Raw genomic sequence first — 23,755 nt, 5'->3', positions numbered from 1 at the left:
CACAGGCTGGTTTGTGTGACTGATTCCTCTCTTCACTTCTCTCTGTCACAGTAACATCCCCAGTGTGGGCAGTGCCGTGGACCAGGACTACAGCCAGAGTTACACACCCCAGACCCATACTCCCTTCATGTCCAACAGTGCCCCCCCCAGTAACAGTGGCACGGGCATCCTGCCCTCACCGGCCACCCCGCGCTTCTCTGCCCCCACACCACGCACTCCCCGTACCCCACGCACCCCCAGAGGGCCCGCCAGTGTCCAGGGTTCGCTCAAGTACGAGAACTCAGACCTCTACTCGCCTGCCTCTACCCCCTCCACCTGTCGACCCCTCAACTCAGTGGAACCTGCCACCGTGCCCTCCATCCCCGAGGCCCACAGCCTCTACGTCACCCTCATCCTCTCTGAGTCCGTCATGAATCTCTTCAAGGACTGCAACTTCGACAGCTGCTGCATCTGCGTGTGCAACATGAACATCAAGGGGGCCGACGTGGGGGTGTACCTGAGCGACCCCACGGGAGAGGCCCAGTATCCCTGCACCTGCGGCTTCAGCGCTGTGGTCAACCGCCGCTATGGCAACAGCTCGGGCCTCTTCCTGGAGGACGAGCTGGACATCATCGGACGCGACTCGGACGTCAGCCGTGAGGCCGAGAAGCGCTTCGAGGCGCTGCGGCAACACTCGCTGGAGAGGACAGGGGGAGGAGGGAGGGGGGAGAGGGTACCAGACGAACTGATCTTACTGCTCCAGGACCAGTGCACCAACCCCTTCTCTCCCATGGCTGGGATGGAGCCTGACAGCCGGGGGCCCGGGGGTTGTCCAGTGCCGGCTTGTGTGAGGGTGGAGGAGAGGGACTTCCACAGTGACTGCTACATGGCCCTGGAGCACGGCCGCCAGTTCATGGACAACATGTCAGGAGGCAAGGTGGACGAGGCCCTGGTCAAGACCACCTGTCTCCACCGCTGGGCCAAACAAAACGGTAAGAAAAACACCATTTTGTTGTTCTAACCATCACTAAAATCCATGTATGATACATTGATACCTTGTTCTTTGCATTTGGCCCCTCAGAGCTTCAGTTGGCTAACATAACTAACCAACAGAAACCAGTCTGTTCATTTGTCCTGCCAGTTAGCGGTATGTTGGTATTTCTAGTTCTACTTCTCTCCTCCTTCTCCTCTCCCCAGCGGTGGACATCAGTGCTCTGTGCTCTCAGGACGTGTTGCGGGTGCTGCTCTCCCTCCAGCCTGTACTCCAGGATGCCATCCAGAAGAAGAGGACGGTGCGCTCCTGGGGCGTTCAGGGACCCCTCACCTGGCAGCAGTTCCACAAGATGGCTGGACGGGGCTCCTACGGTAAGCCACCAGGGACTAAATTCTCCAAGAGCTAAAAACTCACGTAGGCAGATACGGTACAGATCAGTAGTCATCTCAGTCACACTGCTCTAGTCCAGATGTCAGCTCAGTGGGGAAGCTGCCACTGCTGCTGTGATGGGTTCACTTTGGGCTTTCAATCCTCCTCGCTGAGGTGACGGGTGGCACGCTGGCTTGTTTAAGTAATTACTCACTCCCTCTGTTCCTCTCCTCCTCTTCACCTTCTCTTATATCTCTCCACTCCTCACTCCTGCTCCTCTCCTATTCTTCACCTTCTCTTATATCTCTCCACTCCTCACTCCTGCTCCTCTCCTATTCTTCACCTTCTCTTATATCTCTCCACTCCTCACTCCTGCTCCTCTCCTATTCTTCACCTTCTCTTATACCTCTCCACTCCTCACTCCTGCTCCTCTCCTCCTCTTCTCCTTCTCTTATACCTCTCCACTCCTCACTCCTGTTCCTCTCCTCCTCTTCTCCTTCTCTTATACCTCTCCACTCCTCACTCCTGCTCCTCTCCTCCTCTTCTCCTTCTCTTATACCTCTCCACTCCTGCTCCTGCCCCCTACTCATCTCTTCACCTTCTCTTATACCTCTCCACTCCTGCCCCCTACTCATCTCTTCATCTTCTCTTATACCTCTCCACTCCTCACTCCTGTTCCTCTCCTCCTCTTCTCCTTCTCTTATACCTCTCCACTCCTGCTCCTCTCCTCCTCTTCTCCTTCTCTTATACCTCTCCACTCCTCACTCCTGCCCCCTACTCATCTCTTCTCCTTCTCTTATACCTCTCCACTCCTGCCCCCTACTCATCTCTTCTCCTTCTCTTATACCTCTCCACTCCTCACTCCTGTTCCTCTCCTCCTCTTCTCCTTCTCTTATACCTCTCCACTCCTCACTCCTGCCCCCTACTCATCTCTTCACCTTCTCTTATACCTCTCCACTCCTGCCCCCTACTCATCTCTTCACCTTCTCTTATACCTCTCCACTCCTGCCCCCTACTCATCTCTTCACCTTCTCTTATACCTCTCCACTCCTCACTCCTGCCCCCTACTCATCTCTTCACCTTCTCTTATACCTCTCCACTCCTGCCCCCTACTCATCTCTTCTCCTTCTCTTATACCTCTCCACTCCTCACTCCTGCCCCCTACTCATCTCTTCACCTTCTCTTATACCTCTCCACTCCTCACTCCTGCCCCCTACTCATCTCTTCACCTTCTCTTTTCTCTCCTGCCTCTCTCTTCCTGCATCCTTCCTTCTCCTCCCCCCCCCTCCTTCCCTCCATCAGGCACAGATGAGTCTCCTGAGCCCCTGCCCATCCCTACCTTCCTGGTGGGTTTTGAGTATGACTTTGTGGTGCTGTCGCCCTTCGGCCTGCCCTACTGGGAGAAGCTGCTGCTGGACCCCTTCGGCTCCCACAGGGACGTGGGCTATCTGGTGGTCTGTCCCGACAACGAGGCCCTGCTCCAGGGGGCCAAGAACTTCTTCAGGGACCTCACCGCCGTCTACGAAGTAAGGCTGGAGAACGTTACAACGTTAACGTCCATTTACCATGCAAGAGATGGGGCGTCTTTGGAGAGCTGAAGCAAGACGTTTTTCTTCAGGAAAAATTAAAAAAATCATGAAAATGACCATAGGAGTTGCGACTTAAGAGGCTATGACCATAGGAGTTAAGAGGCTATGACCATAGGAGTTGGGAGTTAAGAGGATATGACCATAGGAGTTAAGAGGCTATGACCATAGGAGTTGGGAGTTAAGAGGATATGACCATAGGAGTTAAGAGGCTATGACCATAGGAGTTGGGAGTTAAGAGGATATGACCATAGGAGTTAAGAGGCTATGACCATAGGAGTTGGGAGTTAAGAGGATATGACCATAGGAGTTGGGAGTTAAGAGGATATGACCATAGGAGTTGGGAGTTAAGAGGCTATGACCATAGGAGTTGGGAGTTAAGAGGCTATGACCATAGGAGTTAAGAGGCTATGACCATAGGAGTTAAGAGGCTATGACCATAGGAGTTGGGAGTTAAGAGGATATGACCATAGGAGTTAAGAGGCTATGACCATAGGAGTTGGGAGTTAAGAGGATATGACCATAGGAGTTAAGAGGCTATGACCATAGGAGTTGAGAGTTAAGAGGATATGACCATAGGAGTTGGGAGTTAAGAGGCAATGACCATAGGAGTTGGGAGTTAAGAGGCTATGACCATAGGAGTTGGGAGTTAAGAGGATATGACCATAGGAGTTAAGAGGCTATGACCATAGGAGTTGGGAGTTAAGAGGATATGACCATAGGAGTTAAGAGGCTATGACCATAGGAGTTGGGAGTTAAGAGGATATGACCATAGGAGTTAAGAGGCTATGACCATAGGAGTTGGGAGTTAAGAGGATATGACCATAGGAGTTGGGAGTTAAGAGGATATGACCATAGGAGTTGGGAGTTAAGAGGCTATGACCATAGGAGTTGGGAGTTAAGAGGCTATGACCATAGGAGTTAAGAGGCTATGACCATAGGAGTTAAGAGGCTATGACCATAGGAGTTGGGAGTTAAGAGGATATGACCATAGGAGTTAAGAGGCTATGACCATAGGAGTTGGGAGTTAAGAGGATATGACCATAGGAGTTAAGAGGCTATGACCATAGGAGTTGAGAGTTAAGAGGATATGACCATAGGAGTTGGGAGTTAAGAGGCAATGACCATAGGAGTTGGGAGTTAAGAGGCTATGACCATAGGAGTTGGGAGTTAAGAGGCTATGACCATAGGAGTTGGGAGTTAAGAGGATATGACCATAGGAGTTGGGAGTTAAGAGGATATGACCATAGGAGTTGGGAGTTAAGAGGATATGACCATAGGAGTTAAGAGGCTATGACCATAGGAGTTGGGAGTTAAGAGGATATGACCATAGGAGTTAAGAGGCTATGACCATAGGAGTTGAGAGTTAAGAGGATATGACCATAGGAGTTGGGAGTTAAGAGGCAATGACCATAGGAGTTGGGAGTTAAGAGGCTATGACCATAGGAGTTGGGAGTTAAGAGGATATGACCATAGGAGTTGGGAGTTAAGAGGATATGACCATAGGAGTTAAGAGGCTATGACCATAGGAGTTGGGAGTTAAGAGGCTATGACCATAGGAGTTGGGAGTTAAGAGGCTATGACCATAGGAGTTGGGAGTTAAGAGGCTATGACCATAGGAGTTGGGAGTTAAGAGGATATGACCATAGGAGTTGGGAGTTAAGAGGATATGACCATAGGAGTTGGGAGTTAAGAGGCTATGACCATAGGAGTTGGGAGTTAAGAGGCTATGACCATAGGAGTTAAGAGGCTATGACCATAGGAGTTAAGAGGCTATGACCATAGGAGTTGGGAGTTAAGAGGATATGACCATAGGAGTTAAGAGGCTATGACCATAGGAGTTGAGAGTTAAGAGGATATGACCATAGGAGTTGGGAGTTAAGAGGATATGACCATAGGAGTTGGGAGTTAAGAGGCTATGACCATAGGAGTTGGGAGTTAAGAGGATATGACCATAGGAGTTGGGAGTTAAGAGGATATGACCATAGGAGTTAAGAGGCTATGACCATAGGAGTTGGGAGTTAAGAGGCTATGACCATAGGAGTTGGGAGTTAAGAGGCTATGACCATAGGAGTTGGGAGTTAAGAGGCTATGACCATAGGAGTTGGGAGTTAAGAGGATATGACCATAGGAGTTGGGAGTTAAGAGGATATGACCATAGGAGTTGGGAGTTAAGAGGCTATGACCATGGGAGTTGGGAGTTAAGAGGCTATGACCATAGGAGTTAAGAGGCTATGACCATAGGAGTTAAGAGGCTATGACCATAGGAGTTGGGAGTTAAGAGGATATGACCATAGGAGTTAAGAGGCTATGACCATAGGAGTTGGGAGTTAAGAGGATATGACCATAGGAGTTAAGAGGCTATGACCATAGGAGTTGAGAGTTAAGAGGATATGACCATAGGAGTTGGGAGTTAAGAGGATATGACCATAGGAGTTGGGAGTTAAGAGGCAATGACCATAGGAGTTGGGAGTTAAGAGGATATGACCATAGGAGTTGGGAGTTAAGAGGATATGACCATAGGAGTTAAGAGGCTATGACCATAGGAGTTGGGAGTTAAGAGGCTATGACCATAGGAGTTGGGAGTTAAGAGGCTATGACCATAGGAGTTGGGAGTTAAGAGGCTATGACCATAGGAGTTGGGAGTTAAGAGGATATGACCATAGGAGTTGGGAGTTAAGAGGATATGACCATAGGAGTTGGGAGTTAAGAGGATATGACCATAGGAGTTGGGAGTTAAGAGGCTATGACCATAGGAGTTGGGAGTTAAGAGGTTATGACCATAGGAGTTGGTAGTTAAGAGGATATGACCATAGGAGTTGGGAGTTAAGAGGATATGACATTTTGGGAAGTGAATTGTCAGTGTGATAAATAGAAAAACTCCTAATTGAAAACAAAGGGCACTTTTCAATTATTGAATGAAATGGAACCATACCTTGCTATCCCAGCCTACTGTACGTATTGATGACAGAAACAATAGCCTGTCTCCTTCAATTCTGTACCATTCCTTATTGGACTGTCTACCTCGACATACATTCACTCAAGTTGTTGGTTCCTGTGCTGTTGTCTAACCATTCCGCCATCCCTCCTCTCTTTCCCTCCCCCCTCCCTCTTCTCCTTCCATCCCTACCCCCACTCTCCATGTGCCCTGCAGTCATGTCGTCTGGGCCAACACCGCCCCATCTCAAAAGACCACCCGGACGGCATCGTGAGAGTGGGTGGAGCGGCCGCCAAGAAGCTGGCAGAGCAGCCTGTCAGCGATTGGTTCCTTAAGGCTGCCAGCGGTAACAGCGACGCCTTCGCCAAGCTCAAGCTTTACGCTCAAGTCTGCCGCTACGACCTTGGTAGGTTCTGGTGACTACACGTTCGGACCTCCCATGCCCATATTGCCAAGAACATGGTTTTACAACATGGTTTCTATTTTTCTATATCTATACTGGTTTTTCTATATCTATACTGGTTTCTAAAGTCTAATGCGAGGCCGTTCACACAGCTTATGAATGAGATTGTGTTAAAGATTGTTTGACTACTGTTAACCTGTGCTTTCTGCTCCTGTCTCTCTCCTCAGCTCCATACCTCGCGGCGCAGCCTCTACACAGCTCCCTCCTCGCACAGCCCACACCCCCTCCTGCCTCCAGCCAATCCTCATCCATGCAATCCTCCGGGTCCTCCTCCACCACCTCGACCGGCCCCCAAAACTCAGTGACCCCCGGAGGCCACTCCCTCCCCAACAGCAGCGGCAGCGCGCCTAGCAACAGCACGGGTGTAGCCAACAGTGCCAACAGCGCGGCATCATCAGGGAGCCTGCCCAGCAGTGGGATGCAGTCTGCCAAGCCCAGCTCTTTCCCTCCCTTTGGGACCATGGGCTTGCAGAACCAGGGCCTGGATGGTGGCACCCAGGGAGGGCAGCTGGGCCAGCAGAACACAGGACTCCCCGGGGGGGACTCAGCCAGCCAGGCAACCACTGAACCCCTAGAGAGGTAGCTACAACACCAGGGTCCGCATTCACTCATATGTACACACACACACACACACACACAGAGTGCCTGGAGGGAATCCCCATTCCTCGTCCTAACTCCCCTCTCGCTCTTGTCCCCCTCTCCAGCACCATGGAGCGAGAGAAGGTGGGTGTGCCAACGGACGGAGAGTCTCACGCCATCACATACCCCCCAGCCATCGTGGTGTACATTGTGGACCCCTTCACCTATGAGGAGCCTGAGGCGGGGTCCAGTGTGTGGACCCTGGGCCTGCTGCGCTGCTACCTGGAGATGCTCCAGTTCCTCCCACCACACATCCGCAACGCTGTCTCTGTACAGGTAACCTCAACACAACTCTGTCTCTGTACAGGTAACCTCAACACAACTCTGTCTCTGTACAGGTAACCTCAACACAATCTGTCTCTGTACAGGTAACCTCAACACAATCTGTCTCTGTACAGGTAACCTCAACACAACTCTGTCTCTGTACAGGTAACCTCAACACAACTCTGTCTCTGTACAGGTAACCTCAACACAATCTGTCTCTGTACAGGTAACCTCAACACAATCTGTCTCTGTACAGGTAACCTCAACACAAGTCTGTCTCTGTACAGGTAACCTCAACACAACTCTGTCTCTGTACAGGTAACCTCAACACAACTCTGTCTCTGTACAGGTAACCTCAACACAACTCTGTCTCTGTACAGGTAACCTCAACACAACTCTGTCTCTGTACAGGTAACCTCAACACAACTCTGTCCCTGTACAGGTAACCTCAACACAATCTGTCTCTGTACAGGTAACCTCAACACAATCTGTCTCTGTACAGGTAACCTCAACACAACTCTGTCTCTGTACAGGTAACCTCAACACAATCTGTCTCTGTACAGGTAACCTCAACACAATCTGTCTCTGTACAGGTAACCTCAACACAACTCTGTCTCTGTACAGGTAACCTCAACACAACTCTGTCTCTGTACAGGTAACCTCAACACAACTCTGTCTCTGTACAGGTAACCTCAACACAATCTGTCTCTGTACAGGTAACCTCAACACAACTCTGTCTCTGTACAGGTAACCTCAACACAACTCTGTCTCTGTACAGGTAACCTCAACACAATCTGTCTCTGTACAGGTAACCTCAACACAACTCTGTCTCTGTACAGGTAACCTCAACACAAGTCTGTGTGTGTTGATGAAATATTGTGTCCGGCATTGTCAAGAAGTGTCTGTTTATTTAGAATAAACTATCACTAACATTTGCTAGACTTTGCTTTACTGCTAAAGATGTCAGACGGGACAATCAGTATGAAAGAAGACAGAACAGGGCATTGTATGTAATGTACAGTAGTTTTAATAGCGCTGTATGTAATGTACAGTAGTATTATTAGCGCTGTATGTAATGTACAGTAGTTTTATTAGCGCTGTATGTAATGTACAGTAGTTTTATTAGCGCTGTATGTAATGTACAGTTGTTTTATTAGCGCTGTATGTAATGTACAGTAGCTTTATTAGCGCTGTATGTAATGTACAGTAGTTTTATTAGCGCTGTATGTGATGTACAGTAGTTTTATTAGCGCTGTATGTAATGTACAGTAGTTTTAATAGCGCTGTATGTAATGTACAGTAGTTTTATTAGCGCTGTATGTAATGTACAGTAGTTTTATTAGCGCTGTATGTAATGTACAGTAGTTTTATTAGCGCTGTATGTAATGTACAGTAGTTTTATTAGCGCTGTATGTAATGTACAGTAGTTTTAATAGCGCTGTATGTAATGTACAGTAGTTTTATTAGCACTGTATGTAATGTACAGTAGTTGTAATAGCGCTGTATGTAATGTACAGTAGTTTTATTAGCATTGTATGTAATGTACAGTAGTTTTATTAGCGCTGTATGTAATGTACAGTAGTTTTATTAGCGCTGTATGTAATGTACAGTAGTTTTATTAGCGCTGTATTTAATGTATAGTAGTTTTATTAGCGCTGTATGTAATATACAGTAGTTTTATTAGCGCTGTATGTAATGTACAGTAGCTTTATTAGCACTGTATGTAATGTACAGTAGTTTTAATAGCGCTGTATGTAATGTACAGTAGTTTTATTAGCATTGTATGTAATGTACAGTAGTTTTATTAGCGCTGTATGTAATGTACAGTAGTTTTATTAGCGCTGTATGTAATGTACAGTAGTTTTATTAGCGCTGTATTTAATGTATAGTAGTTTTATTAGCGCTGTATGTAATATACAGTAGTTTTATTAGCGCTGTATGTAATGTACAGTAGCTTTATTAGCGCTGTATGTAATGTACAGTATTTTTATTAGCGCTGTATGTAATGTACAGTAGTTTTATTAGCGCTGTATGTAATGTACAGTAGTTTTATTAGCACTGTATGTAATGTACAGTAGTTTTAATAGTGCTGTATGTAATGTACAGTAGTTTTATTAGCATTGTATGTAATGTACAGTAGTTTTATTAGCGCTGTATGTAATGTACAGTAGTTTTATTAGCGCTGTATGTAATGTACAGTAGTTTTAATAGCGCTGTATTTAATGTATAGTAGTTTTATTAGCGCTGTATGTAATATACAGTAGTTTTATTAGCGCTGTATGTAATGTACAGTAGTTTTATTAGCGCTGTATGTAATGTACAGTAGTTTTATTAGCGCTGTATGTAATGTACAGTAGTTTTATTAGCGCTGTATGTAATGTACATTAGTTTTATTAGCGCTTAATGTAATGTACAGTAGCTTTATTAGCGCTGTATGTAATGTACAGTATTTTTATTAGCGCTGTATGTAATGTACAGTAGTTTTATTAGCGCTGTATGTAATGTACAGTAGTTTTATTAGCGCTGTATGTAATGTACATTAGTTTTATTAGCGCTTAATGTAATGTACAGTAGCTTTATTAGCGCTGTATGTAATGTACAGTAGTTTTATTAGCGCTGTATGTAATGTACAGTAGTTTTATTAGCGCTGTATGTAATGTACAGTAGTTTTAATAGCGCTGTATGTAATGTACAGTAGTTTTAATAGCGCTGTATGTAATGTACAGTAGTTTTATTAGCGCTGTATGTAATGTACAGTAGTTTTATTAGCGCTGTATGTAATGTACAGTAGTTTTATTAGCGCTGTATGTAATGTACAGTAGTTTTATTAGCGCTGTATGTAATGTACAGTAGTTTTAATAGCGCTGTATGTAATGTACAGTAGTTTTATTAGCGCTGTATGTAATGTACAGTAGTTTTATTAGCGCTGTATGTAATGTACAGTTGTTTTATTAGCGCTGTATGTAATGTACAGTAGCTTTATTAGCGCTGTATGTAATGTACAGTAGTTTTATTAGCGCTGTATGTGATGTACAGTAGTTTTATTAGCGCTGTATGTAATGTACAGTAGTTTTAATAGCGCTGTATGTAATGTACAGTAGTTTTAATAGCGCTGTATGTAATGTACAGTAGTTTTATTAGCGCTGTATGTAATGTACAGTAGTTTTATTAGCGCTGTATGTAATGTACAGTAGTTTTATTAGCGCTGTATGTAATGTACAGTAGTTTTATTAGCGCTGTATGTAATGTACAGTAGTTTTAATAGCGCTGTATGTAATGTACAGTAGTTTTATTAGCACTGTATGTAATGTACACTAGTTTTAATAGCGCTGTATGTAATGTACAGTAGTTTTATTAGCATTGTATGTAATGTACAGTAGTTTTATTAGCGCTGTATGTAATGTACAGTAGTTTTATTAGCGCTGTATGTAATGTACAGTAGTTTTATTAGCGCTGTATTTAATGTATAGTAGTTTTATTAGCGCTGTATGTAATATACAGTAGTTTTTTTAGCGCTGTATGTAATGTACAGTAGCTTTATTAGCGCTGTATGTAATGTACAGTAGTTTTAATAGCGCTGTATGTAATGTACAGTAGTTTTATTAGCATTGTATGTAATGTACAGTAGTTTTAGCGCTGTATGTAATGTACAGTAGTTTTATTAGCGCTGTATGTAATGTACAGTAGTTTTATTAGCGCTGTATTTAATGTATAGTAGTTTTATTAGCGCTGTATGTAATATACAGTAGTTTTATTAGCGCTGTATGTAATGTACAGTAGCTTTATTAGCGCTGTATGTAATGTACAGTATTTTTATTAGCGCTGTATGTAATGTACAGTAGTTTTATTAGCGCTGTATGTAATGTACAGTAGTTTTATTAGCACTGTATGTAATGTACAGTAGTTTTAATAGTGCTGTATGTAATGTACAGTAGTTTTATTAGCATTGTATGTAATGTACAGTAGTTTTATTAGCGCTGTATGTAATGTACAGTAGTTTTATTAGCGCTGTATGTAATGTACAGTAGTTTTATTAGCGCTGTATTTAATGTATAGTAGTTTTATTAGCGCTGTATGTAATATACAGTAGTTTTATTAGCGCTGTATGTAATGTACAGTAGTTTTATTAGCGCTGTATGTAATGTACAGTAGTTTTATTAGCGCTGTATGTAATGTACAGTAGTTTTATTAGCGCTGTATGTAATGTACATTAGTTTTATTAGCGCTTAATGTAATGTACAGTAGCTTTATTAGCGCTGTATGTAATGTACAGTATTTTTATTAGCGCTGTATGTAATGTACAGTAGTTTTATTAGCGCTGTATGTAATGTACAGTAGTTTTATTAGCGCTGTATGTAATGTACATTAGTTTTATTAGCGCTTAATGTAATGTACAGTAGCTTTATTAGCGCTGTATGTAATGTACAGTAGTTTTATTAGCGCTGTATGTAATGTACAGTAGTTTTATTAGCGCTGTATGTAATGTACAGTAGTTTTAATAGCGCTGTATGTAATGTACAGTAGTTTTAATAGCGCTGTATGTAATGTACAGTAGTTTTATTAGCGCTGTATGTAATGTACAGTAGTTTTATTAGCGCTGTATGTAATGTACAGTAGTTTTATTAGCGCTGTATGTAATGTACAGTAGTTTTAATAGCGCTGTATGTAATGTACAGTAGTTTTATTAGCGCTGTATGTAATGTACATTAGTTTTATTAGCGCTTAATGTAATGTACAGTAGCTTTATTAGCGCTGTATGTAATGTACAGTAGTTTTATTAGCGCTGTATGTATTGTACAGTAGTTTTATTAGCGCTGTATGTAATGTACAGTAGTTTTAATAGCGCTGTATGTAATGTACAGTAGTTTTATTAGCGCTGTATGTAATGTACAGTAGTTTTATTAGCGCTGTATGTAATGTACAGTAGTTTTAATAGCGCTGTATGTAATGTACAGTAGTTTTATTAGCGCTGTATGTAATGTACAGTAGCTTTATTAGCGCTGTATGTAATGTACAGTAGCTTTAATAGCACTGTATGTAATGTACAGTAGTTTTATTAGCGCTGTATGTAATGTACAGTAGCTTTAATAGCGCTGTATGTAATGTACAGTAGCTTTAATAGAGCTGTATGTAATGTACAGTAGTTTTATTAGCGCTGTATGCTGACCTGCTGGTATCCACCTCTCAGATCATCCCGTGCCAGTACCTGCTCCAGCCTGTGAGGAGCGAGGAGCGTCATATCTACGCTCAGCACCTCAAGTCCCTGGCCTTCTCAGTGTTCTCCCAGTGCAGGCGGCCCCTCCCCGGATCCACCAACGTCAAGTCACTAACCGGCTTTGGCCCTGGCCTGGCCATCGACACTGCACTGAAGAGCCCAGAGGTACACAACTCATCACTGACCAACATTATCCTGACATGATCCTAACTAATATGCAGCTTTATCACCAGAGATCGGCATGTCTGGACCACCGGGACAGCTGTGTCTGAATCAGTGATTTGATTTAGAGTGGGGAAACCAGTTGTAGGAAAGCATTGACTTGAATGGATGAATGAAGTGGAGGGAGAGCAGTAAACCAGCGGACCGGCTCCTCAGCCCTCTGCACCTCAGCCCTCTGCACCTCAGCCCTCTGCTCCTCAGCCCTCTGCTCCTCAGCCCTCTGCTCCTCAGCCCTCTGCTCCTCAGCCCTCTGCTCCTCAGCCCTCTGCTCCTCAGCCCTCTGCTCCTCAGCCCTCTGCTCCTCAGCTCTCTGCACCTCAGCCCTCTGCACCTTAGCCCTCTGCTCCTCAGCCCTCTGCTCCTCAGCCCTCTGCTCCTCAGCCCTCTCCACCTCAGCCCTCTGCACCTTAGCCCTCTGCTCCTCAGCCCTCTGCTCCTCAGCCCTCTGCTCCTCAGTCCTCTGCACCTCAACCCTCTGCTCCTCAGCCCTCTGCTCCTCAGCCCTCTGCACCTCAGCCCTCTGCTCCTCAGCCCTCCCCACCTCAGCCCTCTGCTCCTCAGCCCTCTGCTCCTCAGTCCTCCCCACCTCAGCCCTCTGCTCCTCAGCCCTCTGCTCCTCAGCCCTCTGCTCCTCAGCCCTCTGCTCCTCAGCCCTCTGCTCCTCAGCCCTCCCCACCTCAGCCCTCTGCTCCTCAGCCCTCTGCTCCTCAGCCCTCTGCTCCTCAGCCCTCCCCACCTCAGCCCTCTGCTCCTCAGCCCTCTGCTCCTCAGCCCTCTGCTCCTCAGCCCTCTGCTCCTCAGCCCTCTGCACCTCAGCCCTCTGCTCCTCAGCCCTTCCCACCTCAGCCCTCTGCTCCTCAGCCCTCCCCACCTCAGCCCTCTGCTCCTCAGCCCTCTGCTCCTCAGTCCTCCCCACCTCAGCCCTCTGCTCCTCAGCCCTCTGCTCCTCAGCCCTCTGCACCTCAGCCCTCTGCTCCTCAGCCCTCTGCTCCTCAGCCCTCTGCTCCTCAGCCCTCCCCACCTCAGCCCTCTGCTCCTCAGCCCTCTGCTCCTCAGCCCTCTGCTCCTCAGCCCTCTGCTCCTCAGCCCTCTGCACCTCAGCCCTCTGCACCTCAGCCCTCTGCACCTCAGCCCTCTGCTCCTCAGCCCTCTGCTCCTCAGCCCTCTGCACCTCAGCCCTCTGCACCTCAGCCCTCTGCACCTCAGCCCTCTGCTCCTCAGCCCTCTGCTCCTCAGCCCTCTGCTCCTCAGTCCTCTGCTCCTCAGCCCTCTGCACCTCAGTCCTCTGCTCCTCAGCCCTCTGCTCCTCAGCCCTCTGCTCCTCAGCCCTCTGCTCCTCAGCCCTCTGCTCCTCAGCCCTCTGCACCTCAGCCCTCTGCACCTCAGCCCTCTGCACCTCAGCCCTCTGCTCCTCAGCCCTCTGCTCCTCAGCCCTCTGCTCCTCAGCCCTCTGCTCCTCAGCCCTCTGCTCCTCAGCCCTCTGCACCTCAGCCCTCTGCTCCTCAGCCCTCTGCTCCTCAGCCCTCTGCTCCTCAGCCCTCTGCTCCTCAGTCCTCTGCACCTCAACCCTCTGCTCTGGCCATGTGTAGTGTGCCAGCAAGAGAGGGAGCACTGAGCTGGAGAGAGGGTTATACTAACCCCCTTAGTCCTGGAACAAGACCAGTCGAACTTATAACCCTCTTCCTTCTCTACAGTTTTCTTTCCATTATCTGCTTGGCTAGCTCCCTGAGACCTCCCTAATGGATTCCAGGCTGCAGGTTTAGACAGGGAGAGGCCCTAGACTGGCACCCAATCCTATTTAACTCTCTCAGGCCAGCCAGCCACTACATTGCATTTCTCCCTGTACACAGTGGAGTGGAGTGGGTACTAGAGACTAACGCTGAGCTACTTAGCAAGCTGGATAAATGTCATCTCTTCAGGGATTTGGGTGGGGAGAGGGGACAGCGGTAGTGATACTTTTGAAATGTTGGCTCAGCCGACTAACCAACTCTGTGATTCTCATGTGTCTTTCTAGTCCTGGAGTAGATAGATTTAAGTCCTGAATTAAGTAGCACCTCCCAGTTTCAAAACATGTTCTACTTAATAAACATGACCCTTGTATAACCCCTAACCTTTGACCCCTCTCTCGTCGCCCAACAGAGACCAGAGTGTTTGCGGCTATACACGCCTCCGTTCATCCTGGCGCCGACCAAGGACAAGCAGACAGAGCTGGGGGAGACGTTCGGGGAGGCCTCTCAAAAGTACAACGTGCTGTTTGTGGGCTACTGCCTGTCCCACGACCAGCGCTGGCTCCTGGCCACCTGCACTGACCTGTACGGAGAGCTGCTGGAGACCTGCATCATCAGCATCGACGTGCCCAACAGGTGGGACCACATCATCCTCACCACCATCTAGAGTCAGCAAACCTCGAGCAGAGCAGAGCATTACACATGGCAGGCTATTGCTGCTAGCAGTTGTTTTTTTTAAGCAAAACAATGTTTGTTTTGCTTTGAGTTTTTCGTTTTTTACGATATACCAGGTAATGATGAAAACTGTCTAATAATGAAGTGAAGTAATGAATATTGCAAGGTCAACAATCTACAACTTTCCTTCCAACCTGGCAACTCTAGTGATTTGTAGTAATAAGTGTTGTGTTAAATGTTCAGCTGTCGTTTCAGTGTGTGACAGAATGTGTGTGTGTGTGTGTGTGTGTGTGTGTGTGTGTGTGTGTGTGTGTGTGTGTGTGTGTGTGTGTGTGTGTGTGTGTGTGTGTGTGTGTGTGTTGTGTGTGTGTGTGTTTAGAGCGCGGAGGAAAAAAGGCTCTGCCCGGAGGTCGGGCCTGCAGAAGCTGTGGGATTGGTGCTTGGGGCTGGTGCAGATGACATCAGTGCCATGGAGGGTGGTGATTGGTCGACTGGGCAGAATGGGACATGGCGAGTTGAAAGGTGAGGTGGAGACTTCTATTTTTACTGTTAAACGTTTATTTTCTTGAGTTTATTTTGTCTTACTCGTTCACCCACTCATCTCTCTTTCCTTTCTGCCTCGGTCCCAGACTGGAGTATTCTGTTGAGCAGGAGGAACCTGCAGTCTCTGAGTCGCCGTCTCAAGGAGGTGTGTCGTATGTGTGGCATCTCTGCCTCCGACACTCCCAGCATCCTTAGCGCTTGCCTAGTCGCCATGGAGCCTCAGGGCTCCTTTGTCATCATGCCAGGTACTACGTTCTCCAGCCCTTTGTGTGTGTGTGTCTGATGGATGATGGCAGCCTATCATAATGCATGTCGCTCCCTGTTGTTATCAGATTGATGGGACTGAGGACAGTGCTTCTCTCAGCCATAAACCACTGGTTCTCAAACTCCATTGATTTCTGTGTGATGGAGACTGGCATGGACCATTGATACTGTGGGTGTATAATAGGGGTCTACTGCTGTATATGAGGAGGGGCTGGACGGGTCCCTCCGGACCAGTGGTTTTGGTTAAAGGAGATGGATGTCTCCTCTCCCAGGACTTGGCTTTGACCCAGACATTGTGGGTTATACTCCACAGATCCAAAGATAATTATAAAATACAATAGAGCACTGGACTGAATAATAATGGCCAGATCGAGGTTGCTTTTATTGGCACCACTTACATTTTTGCTGCATTAATTAAGTGTTGTTACTAATTAATTGACTGATTAATGCATGATAGCTATAGCAGATGTCACCAGTTTCCATTTGTGTGTATACTGTCTGTGTTCAATGTAGATTCAATGAAGATGAACATATTGTGGACCTGTCACCTCTCTCTCTCTCCAGACTCTGTGTCGACAGGCTCAGTGTTCGGCCGCAGCACCACTCTGAACATGCAGACGTCCCAGCTGAGCACTCCTCAGGACACGTCCTGCACCCACATCCTGGTGTTCCCCACCTCAGCCTTCGTCCAGGTGGCCAGCTCCAACTACACTACTGACACCAACATAGATATCGCCTTCAACCCCATCCCCGGTGAGTCTACTGTACCTCTGCTCCCCCCTCTGGCCTCACCTCTCAACTCTCAACTTTGACTTGACCTTTTTCTTAACCTTATTGTAAATAGTTGATTTAGTCCATTGGAAAGAAGTAGTTTTTTTGAGTTTCTCTCCTCTTCTCCTCTGTCCAGATGGGTCGGACGCCATTGGGATCTTTGACCTGCTGGACCAGGAGAACGACCTGGTGGACCCCGACATCATCAATATCCTGCCCGCCTCGCCCACCACCTCGCCCGTACACTCCCCCGGCGGCCACTACCACCAGGGAGGAGACGGCAGCAAGGTAGGCCCACCACACCACAACATGTCTCACCTGTGTAGACTATAAGAGGTACTCCAGCACAGACTTTATCGAGGAAAAAACTTTAACTGAAAGGGGCAATCTGTCACATGGATGACGCTGGAGAGACGAAGCAGGTACAGGAAGTAAAACATTTAATACAGAACGGACATGGAACGAGACGGTAACAGCGTCAGTAAACGGATAATACAGACAAACAACCGTCAGTGCAGCAGCGGGGAACAGAGGAAACTGACAAATATAGGGCAAATAAACAGGTGATGAGTGAGTCCAGGTGAGTCCAATGTCGCTGATGCTCGTGACGAGGGAAGGCAGGTGTGCGTAATGATAAGAGTGAGTGATGCAGGGCAGACGCCAGGGGGGTAAGAGCGGAACAGAAGAGACACAATCTGCAGTTGCTACATCCATTTTCATACTTTTAAATGAATTAAATATACCCATTGATTATTGAAGCATATAACTTATAAATGCCTCATGAGCTTAGTTTAAATGTCATCAAGGACATCAACCACCCGAGCCACTGCCTGTTCACCCCGCTATCATCCAGAAGGCGAGGTCAGTACAGGTGCATCAAAGCTGGGACCGAGAGACTGAAAAACAGCTTTTATCTCAAGGCCATCAGACTGTTAAACAGCCACCACTAACATTGAGTGGCTGCTGCCAACATACTGACTCAACTCCAGCCACTTTAAAAATGGAAATTGATGTAAAAATGTATCACTAGCATTTTAAACAATGCACTTAATATAATATAATGTTTACATACCCTACATTACTCATCTCATATGTATATACTGTACTCTATACCATCTACTGCATCTTGCCTATGCCGTTCTGTACCATCACTCATTCATATATCTTTATGTACATATTCTTTATCCCTTTACACTTGTGTGTATAAGGTAGTAGTTGTGGAATTGTTAGGTTAGATTACTTGTTGGTTATTACTGCATTGTCGAAACCAGAAGCACAAGCATTTCGCTACACTCACATTAACATCTGCTAACCATGTGTATGTGACCATTAACATCTGCTAACCATGTGTATGTGACCATTAACATCTGCTAACCATGTGTATGTGACCATTAACATATGCTAACCATGTGTATGTGACCATTAACATCTGCTAACCATGTGTATGTGACCATTAACATCTGCTAACCATGTGTATGTGACCATTAACATCTGCTAACCATGTGTATGTGACCATTAACATCTGCTAACCATGTGTATGTGACCATTAACATCTGCTAACCATGTGTATGTGACCATTAACATCTGCTAACCATGTGTATGTGACCATTAACATCTGCTAACCATGTGTATGTGACAAATACAATTTGATTTGATTTGATACCCCCATCAGAATAATAAATAAGCTGGTTTCACTTCTTTGTAAACAAGAGTAATTCAAACTATTTTTTACATTGTATCAACAGAAAACATGGTGAAAAGTATAATTAGCTCATATGTCTATGAATTTGAGAGTTACATTACTCCAGCCCTCAGCTTTAAACCAAAACAGTGACAGGCTACTGCTTTGTTATTGTTTCAATGGCAGATTGCCCCTTTAAGATGAACACAAAGATGACATTTAAGTAAAGTAACATAATAAAGTAGATTTGGCCAGGATTGATAATGCTAGTGCTACTTAGTTTTCTTGAACAGTTCTGTAATGTATGAAAAACCAAAAAGACTTTTACAGTGTACATTATTACACGCCAGAGATGAACCCCCTCCTCTTCCCTTCCAGGGCCAGAGTACAGACCGGATGGAGTCCCACGATGAAGCTCCTAACATCCTGCAGCAGCCCCTGGCCCTGGGTTACTTTGTGTCCACAGCCAAAGCCGGCCCACTGCCTGACTGGTTCTGGTCAGCCTGCCCTCAAGCTCAGAACCAGTGTCCCCTTTTCCTCAAGGTAAATCTGTCAGGCATCTGCACTCATACTCCTTGGCCCATATTCATATTGTCTCAGAGTATGAGTGCTGATCTAGGATTCATTTTTCAAATAATTGTTTTTGACTTGACAAGATTCTGTATCAAGCGATCATAGTTAATTAACGCATCATTTTATTTGAACCTAGATTTTATTCACTTGCTCCAGATATCAGTGACTTTTGTTTTCTTTGTTAGTACTCTGTGAATGGTTTAGCGAGGCCTGTCACTGACTTCCTTTGTGTCTTGTCTTTCCCCAGGCCTCTCTGCACCTCCACGTGTCTTCAGTGCAATCAGATGAACTGCTGCACAGCAAACACTCCCACCCCCTCGACTCCAATCAGACCTCAGACGTACTCAGGTAAACATTGGGGATGGGTAATCAAGGAATTCAAATCAAATCAAATCTTATTTGTCACATTCACCAAATACAACAGTGAAATACTTACTGACAAGTCCTAACCAACAGTGCAGTTTAAACAAAATAGTAAATAAATACCCACCAAAAATATGAATAAGAAATAAAAAAATAACTAATAATTAAAGAGCAGCAGTAAAATAACAATAGCGAGGCTATATACAGGGGGTACCGGTACAGAGTCAATGTGTGGGGGCACCGGTTAGTCGAGGTAATTGAGGTAATATGTACATGTAGGTAGAGTTATTAAAGTGACTATGCATAGATAATAACAGAGTTGCAGCAGTGTATGGGGGGGGGGGCAATGCAAATAGTCTGGGTAGCCATTTGACTAGATGTTCAGTAGTCTTATGGCTTGGGGGCAGAAGCTGTTTAGAAGCCTGTTGGACCTAGTCTTGGCTCTCCGGTACCGCTTGTCATGCGGTAGCGGAGAGAAAAGTCTATAACTAGCGAGGCTGGAGTCTTTAACAATTTTTAAGGCCTTCCTCTGACACCGCCTGGTATAGAGGTCCTGGATGGCAGGAAGCTTGGCCCCAGTGATGTCCTGGGCCCTCTGTAGTGCCTTGCAGTCGAGGCTGAGCAGTTGCCATACCAGGCAGTGATGCAACCAGTCAGGTTGCTCTTGCTGGTGCAGCTGTAGAACCTTTTGAGGATCTGAGGACTCATGCCAAATCTTTTCAGTCTCCTGAGGGAGAATAGGTTTTGTCATGCCCTCTTCATGACTGTCTTGGTGTGCTTGGTCCATGATAGTTTGTTGGTGATGTGGACACCGAGGAACTTGAATCTCTCAACCTGCTCCTCTACAGCCCCATCGATGAGAATGGGGGTGTGCTCGGTCCTCCTTTCCATGTAGTCCACAATCATCTCCTTTGTCTTGAGCACGTTGAGGGAGAGATTGTTGACCTGGCACCACTGTTACGGCTTTCTAGGTGGGAAGGAGAGTCGGACCAAAATGCGGCGTGTAGATTGCGATCCATGTTTAATAAACAAACGTAAAACACGAATCAATTACGAACACTACAATACAAAGAACATAACGAAAACCGAAACAGCATTTACTGGTGTAAATAAACACAGAACAAGGACATCAGGACACTAAGGACAATCACCCACGAAACACTCAAAGAATATGGCTGCCAATCAGAGACAACGATAAACACCTGCCTCTGATTGAGAACCACTTCAGACAGCCATAGACTTAACTAGAACACCCCACTAAGCTACAATCCCAATACAAACACACCACATACAAAAACCCATGCCACACCCTGGCCTAAACAAATAAATGAAGACAAACACAAAATACTTCGACCAGGGCGTGACAACCACACTCTGACCTCCTACAGGCTGTCTCGTCGTTGTCGGTGATCAGGCCTACCACTGTTGTCATCGGCAAACCTAATGATGGTGTTGGAGTCGTGCCTGGCTGTGCAGTCATGAGTGAACAGGGAGTACAGGAGGGGACTGAGCACGCACCCCTGAGGGGCCCCCATGTTGAGGATCAGCTTGGCGGATGTGTTGTTGCCTACCCTTACCACCTGGGGGTCGGCCCGTCAGGAAGTCCAGAATCCAGTTGCAGAGGGAGGTGTTTAGTCCCAGAGTCCTTCACTTCGTGATGAGCTTTGAGGGCACTATGGTGTTGAACTGAGCTGTCGTCAATGAATAGCATTCTCACATAGGTGTTCCTTTTGTCCAGGTGGGAAAGGACCGTGTTGAGTGTAATAGAGATTGCATCATCTGTGGATCTGTTAGGGCAGAATACTTGAGTACTCGAACGGACGTCAAATACTGTAAAACTATTTGGTGGAATGTGCTTTGTGGCTGCCCGAACAGGCAAGTGAAATTTTGTCTTGAAGACAACATTAATTTGTTTTGACTCTAGTGTCCATTTGTACATGTGCATTTGCGGGGCACTACAAAAAAGAAACCAATCCAAACATCGCACTGTTCTTCTCCCTAAATGCCTTTCCCCTCCGTATCTCATTCACTCAGTTGCGTTCCGACCGTTCCCTCTACACACACATACTGAGTACGTAAAGGTTATGATAAATTAATCATTGTTGCTATCTGATGGCATATAGATAAATGTGCACTTACTGTATGTTTTTCCAGCACGGACCTTGTGTTCTAAAAATGTGTTTTTCCATTTGATTAAAAAAAACGTGAGTACTCGAACAGTCAAAAAATGTCAAATTCCCATCCCTAGTAAACACACACATACACAGAAATGTATTTCCATTCAAATTCCTATTTTCCCTAACCCCTAACCCTAATTATAACCGTAAGACTAAACCTAACACCTAAGCTTAAAATAGCCTTTGTCCTCATGGGGATGTGGGAAATGTCCCCACGAGGGAGAATATTATTATTTTTTCATCCTTGTGAGGACTTTTGTGGATTTCAGGTCCCCACGAGGATATAAAAATGAGACCACACACACGTTATGCGGTCACAAATACACTCCACAGTCAAAGGGTCGATCTCATCCACGGCTCAGCCATTAAAGATCTTACGACATGCTTTCAATCAATTTCTGGTCTATCTAAAGTGCTTATCAAAGAGAGAGTAATGTATTCCACTTGATCTCAAGGTTTGTGCTCACTTTGAGAGGTGTGTTCGTTGTGAATAACACATGCCGTGTCTCTCCTCCTCTCTCCTTCCCTCTGTAGATTTGTGCTGGAGCAGTACAATGCCCTTTCCTGGTTGACGTGTGACCCCGCGACGCAGGATCGGCGCTCCTGTCTGCCCATTCACTTTGTGGTGCTCAACCAGATGTACAACTTCATCATGAAGATGTTGTAACAAATAGCCTAAAGGGTGGAGGGGAAGGGGAGGAAGTTAGGGGACATGCCAAAGGAAATTCCAACCTGGCAGGGTGATGCTGGACTTGAATAGGAGTAGATTAGAGAAGGCTGCTGGATGGAAGGAATGCCTTGGCCGTAGTGACGGCAATAGAAACGGGTCATAGAAACATCTCAGTCCGCTCCTACCACTGTGGTGGAAGAAGAAGAAGGGAGATTTCTGGAACGGGTGATGCTAATAACAGGAACAAGAGAAAAAGAGAGATCCCGGTTGCCATTGTATTTGCTGTGGTAATGACATGGTAACACTGTGGCAAAACCGTTTGGGAAACATGTAAAGTATTGGAAATCAAGTCTCATTTCAGTGATCGAAACACTTGAATGGATCCTTGGTTTCAAGACCCGAAAAATTCCCTTTTTTCCTTTGGATGACATTTTATCCAAATGAAATGCCTGCATCTATCTTATTTATTGTAAGTTTTTAAATGTATGATTTGTCTTAATCTCTTTTATATATATAAAAAATATCTTGAAGGTTTATATCGCCTTCCTGCTTTAAGGCAATTGGTCTAAGATATATGTAATCTTCTTAATTAAAAAACAAACAAAACCCCCCAGAAAAATGAAATAAAGTCGCAGTAGTTTGCTTTTAGAGTATTATTTTTTGTATTGGGGACAGAATATTTGTATTGTCACGATGTACAGAAGAAGTAGATTGGAGAATTATGTCCATGCCTTTGTGCGTGGAGGATTTACAGCTAAGCTGTAGCAGCAGAGGACTTGTACAGCAATGAAGTTCACTGTGTTCAAATAAAGAGGTACATTGTCATATATAGTATTTTATACCACACATTTAGACAACAAAAAAATAAACGGCAATATATATAAATAATTATATATGAATGCCGTGCCAGCGATGGGTGGTGCGGCTTCTGTTTTAGGAATAAAGTGCGTCAACTCAATTTTACCTGTGCATTTGTTGTGGTTCTTGCTTACTGGGAGAGGGATTGTGATGTGCAATTATTTGGAAGAAAACCATTGGCTTCTTTTGGATGTAGCTGACCTCAGGTTTGACCCCTGTCTTGTGACAGATCTTGACAGAGGAATAAAAAAGAATAGAGCAAAAAGAGCTCCTATCCTTTCAGAAATGCAGTGTCCTTTTTAGCACATCCCTCTATACCGCTAGCCTGGCGAGCCAGCCTGAACTTGCGAATTTACATGAATGGTCGCTACACAGATAGCGCAGCTGTAATCAGTCTGATATATATACGAGGATACTATGCCTCTTCTTATCCATACAAATCCCAACTGGCTTTTGAGGTTTATTTTTTTGACACCATTTCTGAGTGGTTACGGATGCATTTAGACCAACTCTATTTTACTTCTATGTGATAGTAAATGTGTGGTGTAAATGAACTTTAACCGGATATGGAGGGAAGCCCATGGATATGCAGTGTTTATTTGTGCACAGAGGAAGATTGATCTCTTGTATCTTCGCCTGTTCGGAATAAAACTGTACTTTCACTAAAATCCAATGTCATGTATCTTCTCTTGCATACTTCTGACATCTCAACATATTCATGCATAAGACTGCAAGACATTTTCTATTGTTAAAATCTAGGCCTTTGGACTATGGTCTGCTTTTG

At 45.5% G+C, this 23,755-nt stretch overlaps 1 protein-coding gene across 2 annotated transcripts in view; it reads left to right on the top strand.

Annotated features, from left to right (window-relative positions):
* Window positions 1-23,639, top strand: part of LOC135548584 (mediator of RNA polymerase II transcription subunit 13-like) — a 119,347-nt gene extending 95,708 nt beyond the window's left edge. The window contains exons 16-30 of one of the 2 annotated variants that reach the window (XM_064978336.1): window positions 52-971; window positions 1,177-1,344; window positions 2,645-2,868; window positions 6,083-6,272; window positions 6,497-6,908; window positions 7,034-7,244; window positions 12,421-12,612; window positions 14,809-15,032; window positions 15,451-15,593; window positions 15,701-15,859; window positions 16,443-16,631; window positions 16,786-16,937; window positions 18,709-18,873; window positions 19,151-19,251; window positions 21,978-23,639. In XM_064978336.1, coding sequence (XP_064834408.1) covers window positions 52-971; window positions 1,177-1,344; window positions 2,645-2,868; window positions 6,083-6,272; window positions 6,497-6,908; window positions 7,034-7,244; window positions 12,421-12,612; window positions 14,809-15,032; window positions 15,451-15,593; window positions 15,701-15,859; window positions 16,443-16,631; window positions 16,786-16,937; window positions 18,709-18,873; window positions 19,151-19,251; window positions 21,978-22,110 — 3,583 coding nt within the window. In that variant the 3' untranslated portion in view covers window positions 22,111-23,639. The other variant, XM_064978337.1, reaches the window with a different exon arrangement.
* Window positions 23,640-23,755: the final 116 nt, after the last annotated feature.

The sequence above is a fragment of the Oncorhynchus masou genome, chromosome 11 (genome assembly GCF_036934945.1).
Source record: "Oncorhynchus masou masou isolate Uvic2021 chromosome 11, UVic_Omas_1.1, whole genome shotgun sequence".
In the NCBI taxonomy this organism is placed as follows: domain Eukaryota; kingdom Metazoa; phylum Chordata; class Actinopteri; order Salmoniformes; family Salmonidae; genus Oncorhynchus; species Oncorhynchus masou.
This window is presented reverse-complemented; position numbering and strand designations above follow the sequence as displayed.